Here is a 13,881-nt window from a genome sequence, read left to right as displayed (position 1 = left end):
CTTATTGTCAACTATTGATAATTTCAGCACAGCGTGTGTGAATTTTATGGAAGTGTTGAAGACGAGACATGGAAAGTACAGAGAGTTGGAAACGAAGGGTGGATCAGGTTGCACTAACATGCTTTTGCATAGTGTACCCAATCATGATGAAATAAGTCGTCAACGTTTGGATGTGGACATGTCCAAAGCAAGCCATGAATCTGAAGATGAAAGAGTGGAATATAGGGAAAAGGCTTTTATACCTGCAGTTAAGGGAACGGGCCTGAATTGCAGAGGTTCAGGTGGTGTAGAAGTGCGAAAACGATGGGGACCACCTGAAAATATTCGAACAGAGATGTTTATGAATCAAAATGAAACAGACTCAGCATCTTCTTGTGGATCATCAAACGGAGCATCAATTAGAAGTAGCCCAGAAATTCAGAGCTCATTGAAGAAAACCAACATTGAAGAAGATATGCATCAAAAAGCCAATCTGTTGCATAGTCTTCTTTGTAAAAACGTCAGCCCAAAAGCACAGGGGGAGAATGCTTTGTCAGCAGGTCATGTAAGTTCTAAGTCAACACAGAGCCAAGCAGATGGCAACATAGGTGACTCCTTGTCTGCAGAAAGGTGTCCTATGTCTTTTCAAAGTATCCAGTCGAACAGCTTAGTACCAAATTGTAAGGTCTCTTCACAGGAGGTATCAGTCAAGGCGAAGAGTAGGGATGTAAATTTGAGCAGTACTAGTGGTGAGGGCGACAATTGCAAGGACAGTGGCTTGAGCTCTGAAACATTGTCTATTGCTGTTGTAGAACCTAATCGAAGGCTTAGTGTACAGGATGCAATCAGCTTATTTGAGACCAAGCAAAGAAGAGACTCACTCGACTCTGCAGGCAAACACCGTAGTTGCAAACAAGAAAATGACAGAGCATCTTTTGAAGGAGGGACATCCTTGTCTGGAAGTGTGGCAGCGCTGAAAAGGTGGGATTCAGGGAAAAGGCCAGAAACAGGTTCTGGTTTGTGGGAAATTGGGTTTTCATCCAAGCCAGAGGTGGCTGTATTGGACGGTGAATGCTCTTTTCATGCATCTGCAAGCAGGCCTGTTGGCTCTGGCACACCTCCTAGTCACTCGTTGCAAGGAATACATGGTGATTCTTCAGATCAAAATATTTCTGGAACCCTTGCTAATATGTCTAGCAACACTCAGTCACAGAGTTCCATACAATGTGTGTCTGCAAAGGCAGAAGGAACAAATGATGGACAATCTGCACCCTCCGAGATTGTGACTGGAGTTTGTGATGGTGATTGGCGTAAACAATTCAAGCTTCAACTGGAGAAAAGCCTAGCAAAAGATTGTTTCACAAGAGACTTGGTTGTTGGGGGCGATCTTCAAGCGAATGAATTAGGCATAAACATGTCAAACAAAATTCTTAATCGCTCAGACATTGATCTGGCTACTACGCCTTTTGTTGGAAGCAGGAGCAGGGAAGCAATTGAAATTGGCACTTGTGTTGAGGCAAGGCAGGTTCTGCCTATACTTGGCCCTTCACACGGTAACACATCCAGATTGCAAAACGGTTCAGAGAACTCTGAATCAGGTTTCCTGAACTCGAAGAGGGCACAAGCAATGACACACAAAGTTGACTGTGAAACACCCAGATTGCAAAACGGTTCAGAGAACTCTGAATCAGGTTTCCTGAACTCGAAGAGGGCACAAGCAATGGCACACAAAGTTGACTGTGAAACAACTGAAGTTGTTAAACCTCTTGTGACATCGGACTATAAGAGGGAGTCTCTTGGTAGCTCTTCAGTGATTTCCTTAGATCACGACATGCACTCCCTTTTCCTTCTGGCTGATTACCAGACAAGTGAGGACGACAAAGGCTCTGATGGGTCAAAAGGCAGGCTATATGAACAATATAGAAAGCTGAGAGATGCTAAACTTATGGAAGATCAAGATTCCAAAAGGGCTGAGAGAGAAACCAGGCTAAAAATTATGGAGGAAACTTTGAGAAGGCGGAAAGCGGAGATGGATGCAAGAGTGGTTAGGTTATCAAAGAATACCCGTAATCAAGCTTGTAATTTGAAGGTCGAGGCTCTAGAGAGTGGCCTACATACTCAAAAGGTTGGGTGGAAAACTCTCTTTCCTTTTGTCTAAACATGTGTTTAATCTCACTTTCTATGATTGCACTTGTTGTATCACAGCAGGATGGTGATGTTGAAGACACAAAATCAGCTGGTAAAGATCAAGCTAAGTCTACTGGTAGCTCAGCCTCTCCACCATCAACACCTTGCACAAGCAAGGAAGTTCCAACTTCGAAACCTCAAGGTGGAAGGAAAACTGGGACTGTTTCTCAGAAGGGTGCAACTCCTCCTCGCAGTTCAAACAGGTCAATTCCCTCGGTTTCACCCAAGGTAACACCCAAAAGTATGACAGTAGGAGCTGGAAATCTGGGAAAATCAATGGATTCTAGTAGAGGAGATAATCCTCTGGCAAGATCAGTACCGTGCTTTGCCAATCTAAGAAAAGAGAACACCAAACCCTCACCTGGACGCCCATTGGGCTCCGCCCGCGTGCACCCCAAGAATGGGGGTACTGGGCGTGCACTAGGTATAATTGACACTCCTCCTTTGGAGGCCAATGGTAATGTACGAGTTCGCCCCAACTTTTCTCGTGTTGGGCCCATTAAGGAAGAAAAAAAAATTCGATCTGCTGTTTTGAGAAAGAGCTATGCTACTATGAATGATCTTAAAGCTCTCTCAACGTCAAGTGATGATGGTATTCTCGCTCCTCGTAAAGGTCAAAAGGAGACAACAGCTGAGCCTGCTGCCTACAACAAATTAAGGCGAAGTGCTATTGGTTCTCTTCAAGAGGCAAAGCCTTTTTTGAGGAAGGGGCGAGGTATTGGACCAGGCACAGGCCCTGGGATGATGAAGCAGAAAGTATCTTCAACAACTGACACAACAAAGAGCTCTGATGAAGACAGGATGCCTAGCCAAAAACCAGAGGAGAATGATAACATTCATGCTACTGGTGCAGTATTTGCTGGAAGCGTTTCAAAAGAACTCTCTGAGTCTGAAAATATGGACATAGGGGATGATGCTCCTGTAAATTTTGCTTTACCAAATGATGCCAACGAGCACTCTATGCGGACATTGAATATTTCAGAGAGCAACAATGAGGCAGATACTCACACTCCTTCAGGGCCTCTTCTGGGCACAATGAATGATATTAAGGGGGCCACTCATACAATATCCTCACCCATCGACATCGAGACTCACGATGGCTTTGCAGAGGTGCTTTCTACCCAATCAGATTCTGATTTGAAAATTGATCCTGATGCATTGAGCCAAAAGGAGGAAGATATTGAAGCTTTTTCAGATCGTGATGATGATACAGTAGGCTCCATTCAAACCCAACTTGATGAAGCGTCGGCCTGTGCATCCTTTCGTGCTGTCTCTCCATCCCATGAGCATCATAGTATATCAGTGTCATCTCCGGTTCCTCCTTCGCCACCAAGCTCAAGTTTAACTCATCAGGAGCGGTTTAGTCCCTCTATTGGTGCCAAGTTTGAGTCACCTATGGGGAGTCCTGCTGCTTGGATCTCTTTGCAAGTTCAGCATACTGAAATAACACATCTAGACAAAAAATGGGCAGCTTTTATGAAGCCTGTTGTGGCTTCACAACCCAAGGAATCAGTCAAAGGGTTCAAAAGGCTGCTTAAATTTGGGAGGAGAAGTCGGTCCTCAGAGGCCGCCGCCGCTGATTGTATTTCTGCATCTACAACATCAGAAGGTGATGACGAGTCAGAAGAGCAGAGTCGTTTTGTGGAAGAGATTTCTAACAGAGGATTGCTGTTTGAAAGGAGGTACAATGATGTGCTCAGGGATCATAACCAGGCTGAAGAGGGAGGATCAGGTTACATTTGTGTATTCTTTTACAAATGTCCTGCATTGATCATTTCTGCATGTAGAGACTGCACAAGTGGATGTTTTCCATGTTATGTGTGTGCCTTTTGAAGGGTTTTCTTTGCATGACTGACAGTAATGTCCTTTGCAGCTCAATTGTTGAGGAGTTCAATCCCAACTCCTCCGGCTAACTTCAAAATGCGTGATGATCATATGGGTGGGGGCACAATGTTAAGAGGTAACGCCAAGGAGCCTGCATACCTTCCCGAATACTTGTTTCCTGAGTGGATTTGACTTGACACTGTCTATTTGCAACTCTAAATGTATGAGATTAGGTGGCTTTTTGTTTCAAGTATGACATCAACAAGCTCAAGAAAAGATTTGTGGTACACAACATTCCCTGTAGGCGATATTGTTAAACTTATGTCACCAAATTTTGCATAAGTTGATAACCTCAGGGGAATGGCATTTGTAGCCGAATGCCCGATCACCCAATTTTGAGATTTAGGCTGTGTTCTAGCTGAAAGTCAGTCAGCCCGAAGTTAACCTATCCAGTAAAAGAATTTAAGGGTGTGACTGACTTGTGTGTGATGTTTGCATTTACAGATGGTAATGAAGAGCAATCATAACCGTTTATGGTGTTGCATTGGTTTCTTTTGTCTACATTCTTGTATTCGATAGCTAATCAGTGATTTTTTGTTTGCAGCACCTCGATCCTTCTTCTCATTATCTTCTTTTCGTAGCAAAGGAAGCGACGGGAGATTGCGATCCAGAGAGCATGGACATGGCTAGATCTTTCATTGTTTCGTGGGAAAGCTTTGGATTGAAAGCATTAGGTCTTTCATTGTTTTGTGGGAAAGCATTGGATTGAAACATGAGTGGCCTTTACTGTTGCCATAGGGAAAATCTCACCCTTGTACGTAGCCTGGCCTTTTCTTGAGCCCAATGCAATGCCAAATGTAGTGTTGAGCCCCTCTGAGTGTCTCCTTTTGAGCATACTATCTTCATTGCTTATACTGATCCATGCAGTTACAAGCACATTGCTAAACTTTGTTTTGTAAAGCTAGAAACAAACGTTTGTAATTGACTCCAATCTATTACATTTTCCCCCCCAGGAATTTATTATATCTAAGTGGTCTTGTGATGCAGATTTAGGAAGTTGATCCCCCCAAGCGGGTCCCCTCGAGTGTTACCATATATTGAGCAAGATTTTTTAAGTGAAGATTAACCCAAGCGAAACTCTACATAGTAAGAAACTATTGCATGATCTAAAACATGGTAATTAACATGTTTGTGCAAATGAAATCACCTAAAACATGCCCACCACAAGAGCCCATGTATCGAAAAGTTGCATGGTGGAGCACCATAATCCATCAGGTGATATGTCTGCCGATCCATGGCAACTCTCCACCTGTACAATGACATCACCTAAAAAGGATAATGGCAATTAGAACCAACCTTAAACACATTTAAAAACAAAAAAAGACCTATATAATGCAAGAAAGGCACTAGGAAGGGATGAAGTGCTAGAGTCAAAGGTTCACTGATCCTACCAAGAACGTGATCCTTCGTCAAAGCACCCCATCTTGATCGACTAGCAATGGAGAGGCCGAAACTTCCTGGTAGAAAGCTGAGGAAAATGAAGTCATTGTCCCAAGCCACACGCCTGGTATACAACACAAGATTGGCTAGCTTTGCCTTCAGCAAAATGACCCACTTTACCCAAGGGAAAACCTTTTATTGGGATTTTTATCTAGTACAATTTTTACTGATATTTTTAAGCGTACCCACCATACCTTTTAAGAGCACCACCATCATTGACAACTCAAAGGGGCATCATCTACTTGGGAATTGAAACTTCAATGGGTCGTCAAATCACTACCTATCGTGTCGATAAACTGCACCATTTGAAAATCAAGCAAACATTTGCAAGGAGAAGTTCCTTATTTAGAAACGTGGATGGTTTGGTGGGATGTAAGAAAATCATATTAGGGAGGGAGATTTGTAATGCAAGATGGGGTAAATTTCAAAATTTTCTACCAACGACCAAATTGTCTGATGAGACCAAACATGCTAGCTTGCATGACTAAAACTTGGGAAGTATTTAGTATATGGCGGACTATATTCTCCTTGAAACTATTGGATGTTAACAACAATGGGTCGTATTGTTTTTGATTTTTTTGTATTTGTTTGCTCAGTTTAGTGCTCGCTCGGAGATCGGGATTCCTTGCAATTCTCACTGTATGTGCTATTCGTTAAGGTACGCATACATTAGTCCACACACACACACACACACACACACACACACACTTTTATATACAAAAATAGTAATGTTAGATTGAAATACTATTGGGAAACCTCAAAACGAGGAAAACCCCTAGAAAACATTACATGTGGTAAATCAGAAACAATCAAATTAGAGCTCGAAATGAAGGGAGGAGCGCTTATCCAAGTCACAGGCAAATTTAAGAGACTGTCGAAGAGAGGTTTTGAAGAGGAATACATAATCCACATGAACCTGTTGAAACATAACAAAAGTTCGTGCTCTCCAAACTGCCCAAAGCAACCAGAATCTAAACCAATTGAAGAAGTATGCATATGGCTGAAGCATCGGCGGAAGCACTCCAAAAAGCCTAAAAAGTCGACCAAAAGGTATCTAGTACGAAGACATGTAGAAATGTAATCCACAGACCGATGCATATGAGGACAATACCACCATAAATGTGGAATAATCTCACTACTGGCACCACAACGAACACATAGCGAGGAAACCATTCCTTCGGAGCGAAGAAATTTTCCAGCTGGGAGAACCCTAAGGATAAATCTCCACATAAACAATTGCTCCTTCAGGGGAAGTTTAGCATGCCACATTTTCACGACTTTATGGTGCCATTATGTAGTACCTTTTTTTCATATTCCATACCATATTGTAATGTTCCGCTAGACCATAAGATGATTGCAAATTGCGATATACCTTTTTTGTGGATAAAGAGAGGATTGAATAATCAACAGAATGCCAATCACAAAGTCGATCAACAACAAGCGATCGAATGGGAGATCTAGAATCAACAATATCCCTGATGATCTACCATGTGTGTCTATAATGCATTCCAAGACCAAAAGTAAGAGCAGCCTTTCGAAATGAAATTACATGGCCATTAGTGTTGACAACATCTTATATCACATCAATGCCTTTCTGGGAGAGAAAATATGCCTACCTGGGAGACCGCTGACTAGACTCCAATGCAAACTCTCGAGTTTGAGCAAATTGCCACTCCTGCTATCCCTACCATGCCATGACAAATGCTCGAAGCGAGGAGGCAACCCAAAATCATAGCTTCAAATTTTCCAAAAACCACATCCCAATATGAAGGCAACCAATGACCAAAAACAAGTGTAGAAACCGCATGAGAAAACAAAAAAGCAAACATTAGCATCCAGGGTGGTTTTTGTTCCACCAGTACCTTCCTTGCAATAACATGACAGCACAAATGCAAAATATTCAGACCACCACAATGCTTTGGAGTACATAGTAATCCTTTTTGTGGGAGCAAGTAGACAAAAAATGGTCCAAAAGCTAAGATATGAACGGACAAAGATAACGAGGTGGCCAATGTAACAATGGTACAAAAAGTCGCATGTATGCCATCAAGATGGACTGCACTATTCTGAGTCGTACATGTAGCGGCCATGTAGACAATTTCCAATACTGTAATTTTGATCTAATTTTATGCTCAACCCAATCCAATTGTTGGCACTGTTCATCAACCAGGCCAAAGGGTATCCAAGATACCACACAAGCTGATTTGGCTTCACAATCTCACTTGGCCATAATCTAGAATGCCAATCCATCTGATGCAATGGCAAAAGTTTAGATTTTTGTAAGTTAACATGAGGACCAACATTTGTTACCATATACATGTGGTAATGATGTGTGTGAACACACTAGGACTGCCGGGGCATTTTTTCCCTCTTTAGGAGGTTTTCCCCCTTGTGCATTGTATATACGCCCATTCATTCTAGGACTATCTATCTTTTCATTACACACTAAGTAATATACTTTGTATTGTGTGCCTTGAGCTTCCTTCGTCTTCTCCAAGCTGTGTGCATTCTCTGCAACCCTAATTCCAAAAATTGGTAACAGAGCAGGTTGCGTTTTCCTGGGCTTAGTCGCCAGCAGCTCCAACACACGCCTCCTCACTTTCTCCAATTTTTGTGAGCTTTGGCGAGCGTTCATAGGTCGACAAAAATTTTGGGAAGCTAGTAGAGCTGAGTCTGCTTAGATTTTTGTTTCGGGATCATTTCGGTCTCCGTTTCCACTACAGCCAGGTTTGCACAGGCAATTTTGTCATTTTGTGCAGAATTTATGTCAGTGCCAAATACTGCATAACAGGTCTCATACAGTTTGCTGCGGGTTGTGCTCTATAGCACATGCTGGTCTCACTCAGTTTCTCCTCATTTCAGGCAGTTTTCACATCAGGTGCATGCATTTTCCATGGCTGACAACACAGATGTGTTCAAGATGTTTGCTGCTGAGGATAGGTTGGATGGGGACAATTACCCTATGTGGGCTTACATGATGCAACATGTTCTTGTGTCAAAGGGCGTCTGGAATATTGTACAGGGCATTGATGTACGTAGGCGATATTGAGGATGTTGCAGGTCTTGCTGCAAGAAATGCTGCTACTAGAGTTGTTTTGCCTATGACAGAACAAGCTCGTTGGGATGTAAAGGATGTGCAGGGTATGCGTTGATTGCGTTGTCTGTAAAGCACATCATTACTCCTCACAATCGTTCAACGAAATCTGCAAAACAGGCTTGGGATATTCTGGTTGGTCTTTATGCAAGCCACAAAATTGCTTTGTTGCGTAAAGAGCTGGAATCGAAGATTAAGCATGAAGAAGATGATATGGACACTTTCCTTGATAGTGTCAAGGATATCAATGAGAAACTTATTTTTGCAAGTGAAGTCATTTTAGACAGTTCCCTTGTGCAGACTGTTCTTGATGCCTTACGAGATTCTTACCAGAATTTTGCTAGTACTTGGAGACTTATGACCCAAGGAAATCATGAAGTTGTCAAGTTTGATGCATTGCGCACATTGCTGTTGCAAGAGTCACTTTCCAGGAAGAAAAAGACTAGACAGCGTGCAGTTGAACATGCTTTTATTGCTTCTCAAAGAAAGGGTGGTAACAGCAATGCAGCCACTTCTTGTGGTTCTACTGTGAGTGGCAAAACTTATGTTTTCAATGCTTCTACTGACAGCACTTGTTTGGCAATTCTAGTGATAAGGGCAAAAAGAAGATGCGTTGCCATTATTGTAAAGCTAATGATCACTTGATCAAGCAGTGTCGTAAGTTGAAGGCCAAAGAGGCTAAGAAGAAAGAGGGTGGTTCCACTGCAAATGCTGGTTCCACTACAAATGCAGCCATTGTTGAGTCTTCTGTGAAAGGAGACTGTGATGTAGAATGGGCTTTTAGTGTAGAGTGCACTTACAATCCTGCTGTCCATGATGCATGCATGTCAGTTGCTGCAGATTCACATGTGTGGTATTTCGACAGTGGTGCTACAAAGCACATTACCTCACATCGTGAATTGTTCACCTCTCTCGAGTCTGTCCCTCATGGGAATTCAGTCACTTGTGCCAACAATGCCTCTTATCCTATTCAAGGAGTTGAAAAAATTGTGCTTATTGTAGCAAATGGCAGTTCTTTCACACTTGTTGATGCACTTTATGTACCTGGGATAAAGAAGAATCTTTTGTCTATATCTGCACTTGCTAGACTTGGACTTGTAGTCAAATTTGTGGATGACAGATGTACAATTCATGATCTCAGTTTTGGTGATCAAATTGTTGCATCTGGCCTTTTGTACCGTGGGCTGTATAAGCTCACTTTATGACAAGTGTGGACAAAATTTTTCAAGTGTAGTTGGAGATTCAAGGGCTGTTTCAGATGCAAAACTGCGGCATGCACGTTTTGGTCATCTGAATTTTGCCAGTTTGCTGCGTTTGCAAAAATCTGATATGGTTGCGTCTTTGCCACCTCTTGAAGTACCTGTCAAACATGTTTGTGAAGGTTGTATTTTGGGTAAAATGCAGCGCTCTAAGTTTCCAAAGGATGGTTCAGTTAGGGCCACATGCAGGTTGCAACTTGTGCATAGTGATGTTTGTGGGCCCATGCAAACTCCGTCCTTGGGAAATTACCTGTACTTCATAACTTTCATTGATGATTACTCCAGGCATGCATGGATATTTCCGCTTAAAGCGAAGTTCGAAGTTTTTATGTGCTTCAAACAATTTCTGGCTATGGCTGAAAATGTCTCGAAATGTACTATGGGCACCCTCCATTTCGATCGAGGGGGGGAGTATGTGTCTCATGAATTTAATGCATTTTTGGCTAGTCGTGGGATAAAACACCAATGTACAGTGCCTTATACACTTCAGCAAAATGGTGTTGCTGAGAGGAAAAATAGGTCACTTACGAAAATGGCAAGATGTATGGTCAAAAGTCAAGCTTTGCTGCATTCTTTTTGGCTTGAGGCCATCATGTATGCCACTTATGTACTTAACAGGTGTCCTACAAAAACTTTGTAGTCTATTACTCCATATGAAGCATGGCATGATAGAAAGCCTTCTATTGAGCACATGCGTGTTTTTGGATGTTTTGCATATGCTTTGGTGCCACAAACACAGCTCAAAAAATTAGGTAATAAGGCTGTGAAATTTACTTTTGTTGGTTATAGTGTTGAAAGCAAAGGTTACAGGTTATATCAGTTTTATAAGCTCAGAGGACATTTATCACACTTTGTTGCCTCTTTTCGGTGGTGGAAGTTCGAATGCAAATTCCAATGAGGCAAATGTACAGCCTATGGGGGTTTCCAAAAATGTTACATATCAGCCTATTATTGATGCAGATGTACATGATGTACTTGATGAGGAAAGGGCTGAAAATGAGCAGGCTAGAGGTATGCCAAAATGGCTGGTGCATACATTGCATGACAGAAATTGGATGCACCTTTGTCTAGTCATACTCGTTCAGGCTCTGGCCATGCATTCTATGCATTAGATTGTTATGCTTTGGCTATGTCTAGCTTACATGATGTTGAGAAACCTCTGTCTTTTGATGAAGCACAAAATTCAAAAAATTGGATGGCTTCCATGCAATCAGAATATGATGCACTTATAGAAAATGACACATGGACTTTAAGTGATTTGCCTCCTGGCAAAAAGGCCATTGGTACAAAGTGGGTGTACAAGTTGAAACACAAGCCGGATAGTGAGGTTGATCTCCATAAGGCTAGACTTGTTGCAAAAGGCTATGCGCAACAAAAAGACATAGATTATGAAGAAACTTTTTCTCCCACTTGTCGTATGACTACTTTTCATTTTCTATGTGCATTGGTAGATCATTTTGGTTGGGATGTACATCAATTAGACATTGTTATTGCTTTCTTAAACGGTGACATATTTGAGGAAGTTTATGTAACGCAGCCTCGCGGGTTTGTCATGAAAGGACAAGAGAACAAAGTGTGCAGATGTAAGAAGGCTTTGTATGGGTTGAAGCAATCTCCTCGTGCTTGGTATGAGAAAGCTGGCTGTGCGTGTCTATCGCACGTGTCAATGCAAGGGACTTGCATTGACACGTGCGCGTCTATTGCACGTGTCAATGCAAGGGACTTGCCGATACACTGTGTGCGAGCCACAAATGGCTCCAAGAACGCAACTAGCCTAAACTAGTAAGCTCAAAGGTGACGATGGTGTGTCACTCACCGCTCTACGCTTGCTGTCGTGGAGGATTCCTCGCCGCGAAGAAGAGGGTGACGCCGTTATGCCACGCTCAACCGCTTCACCGACGCTGTGCCATCGTCGCAATGCTTGATCACACACACACACACACACACACTCTCTCTCTCTCTCTCTCTCTCACGCACACACACACACACACACACACACACACACACACACACACACAAGGAGATGAATAAGAAGAAGATGGAGATGGAGCAAGAGCACTCTTCAATTGCACAAATGAGAGAATGAGTGAATTTTAGGTTTAGTAGACTTTTATATGAGCTCGCCCCATTCACACTTGGGCGCCCATGCTTAGCCAACTAAATGTTCCAGGTAGAGTGCGCCTCTTGTGAACTTTTTTTTTCAAAAGTAAATAATCGCGATTATTTACTTTTGGTAATTTTTAGTCATCTGAGCATGTACACTTGTTTAACACATCAACATAAGCCTATGAGTCAAGTTTCACCGAATTTGAACAAGGTTTCCCAAGTCACACTCAAGTTCTAGACATTCAGTACATATTTCAATTTTTATCAAGGTTTTGGTCTGTTTTGTGATCCAAACTTCATGAGCCTTCACAAAAGATGTTTGCAATCATGCTTAGAGTCTATGGTATCAACCTTGATCAGTTTTGAGCCAAAAGTAAATAATCACGACTATTAACGTCTGACCTAAAATGAACTATTTTTTCAACTTTTTCACTAGACAGCCTTTTTATGATCTATTTTGAGCCTATGAATCAAGTTAAAACTTAATTTGAACAAGATTCATAAAGTCAGACTCAATTTCTCGACAATCAGTACAGATTTCAGTTTTTACTAAGTTTTTAGCCTGTTTTGTGATCCAAATCTTTTGTGCCTTTACAAAAGTTGTTTGCAATCATGCATAGAGTCTTTGGTATCAACCTTGATCAGTTTTGAGCCAAAAGTTAATAGTCGTGATTATTAACTTTTGACCTAAAACGAACAATTTTTTCAACCTTTTCACTAGATAGTCTTTTTATGATCTATTTTGAGCCTATGAATCAAGTTAAAACTTAATCTTGACAAGATTCATCAAGTCAGACTCAATTTCTCAACAATCAGTACAGTTTTCAATTTTTACCAAGTTTTTTAGCTTGTTTTGTGATCCAAACTCTATGAGCCTTCACAAAAGATGTTTGTACACATGTAATGAGTCAATGGTATGAACCTTGGCCAAATCTGAGCTAAAAGTTGATAATCGCGATTATTAACTTTAGGCCCAAAGCTGACACTTTTTTGAACTTTTTCACTGGACAGTCTTTTCATAATCTATTTTGAGTCTATAAATCAAGTCAAAAATTAATTTGGCCTAAAATGTCAAGAAAAAGTAAATAATATGAGTTTTGACCAACTCTTGAAATTTTTACATCGAAGTGTCTTTCAGCTTACCAACTGATTCAGACAACTCTTAGGCTTACTCTCCAGTCGGATTGAGTGGATTCGAGTCTTTTCAAGCTATTTCTAGCCGTAAACCTGAAATTCTGTAACTTCCAATAACAACTCACACTTTATTCTTTCAGAGAGAGCAATGTTCTGAATTCCACCTCGGATCCTACTTACCCTACTCCTAAATTCTCATGCAATGGGGTTGTGGAAAGTGTCCACAAATACTAGTTTTCTTGTTTTTTATGGTTTCCTTAGCATTGATCTTAAGACTTGTCTCATCTACCAATCATTCTCAAAATCCTACTCTATCTCTACAATTCTACAATCCTAAAGGCACTTGGCAAGTACAACTTACCTCCAAGCTACCTCTACACAGCAAAAGACGACAATCTTAAGCTATGCGGTTTCTAAAAGAAAGTTTTACTCTAGGTGAACCTAAAGGAGGTTAATGGACATCTACACACGACACTCTTGTTTTCCCTAGTTTAGGTCTATTCGTCCTTGGCAAAGGCGCCAAATGTGGGACGCATGTCTAACCTCACCATCCTATCTTACTGCAGTATTAGCGAGAACCACGATTAATTTGTCAAACCATGGAACGAAGCTGACTCAACTAGTGCATAGAGGCTACAAGAGGTTGTCAATCTCTTGGAAAACAACTAACTACTCACATCTAACTCAAGCTACACTCAAGTGACTGAAATCACCAAAAGCCAATCGCTCATCGGCAAACAAATCACATCCGTTACAACATCAAATGACATCCAAACGTAACGAAACTTTTAGGACAAG

At 41.5% G+C, this 13,881-nt stretch overlaps 1 protein-coding gene across 2 annotated transcripts in view; it reads left to right on the top strand.

The window, feature by feature from the left end:
- The window catches only part of LOC147453469 (uncharacterized), a 54,789-nt gene extending 49,753 nt beyond the window's left edge, over window positions 1-5,036 (top strand). Inside the window, exons 8-11 of one of the 2 annotated variants that reach the window (XM_086515657.1) lie at window positions 28-2,104; window positions 2,188-3,898; window positions 4,040-4,126; window positions 4,595-5,036. In XM_086515657.1, the coding sequence (XP_086371783.1) occupies window positions 28-2,104; window positions 2,188-3,898; window positions 4,040-4,126; window positions 4,595-4,680 (3,961 nt within the window). In that variant the 3' untranslated portion in view covers window positions 4,681-5,036. Of the gene's footprint in view, window positions 1-27; window positions 2,105-2,184; window positions 3,899-4,039; window positions 4,127-4,594 lie in introns of both variants that reach the window. The other variant, XM_086515656.1, reaches the window with a different exon arrangement.
- Window positions 5,037-13,881: the final 8,845 nt, after the last annotated feature.

Source organism: Adiantum capillus-veneris, chromosome 7 (genome assembly GCF_014529385.1).
Source record: "Adiantum capillus-veneris isolate H3 chromosome 7, ASM1452938v2, whole genome shotgun sequence".
Lineage (NCBI taxonomy): Eukaryota > Viridiplantae > Streptophyta > Polypodiopsida > Polypodiales > Pteridaceae > Adiantum > Adiantum capillus-veneris.
The sequence above is the reverse complement of the archived record's forward strand: the minus strand, read 5'-3'. Positions and strand labels throughout refer to the sequence as shown.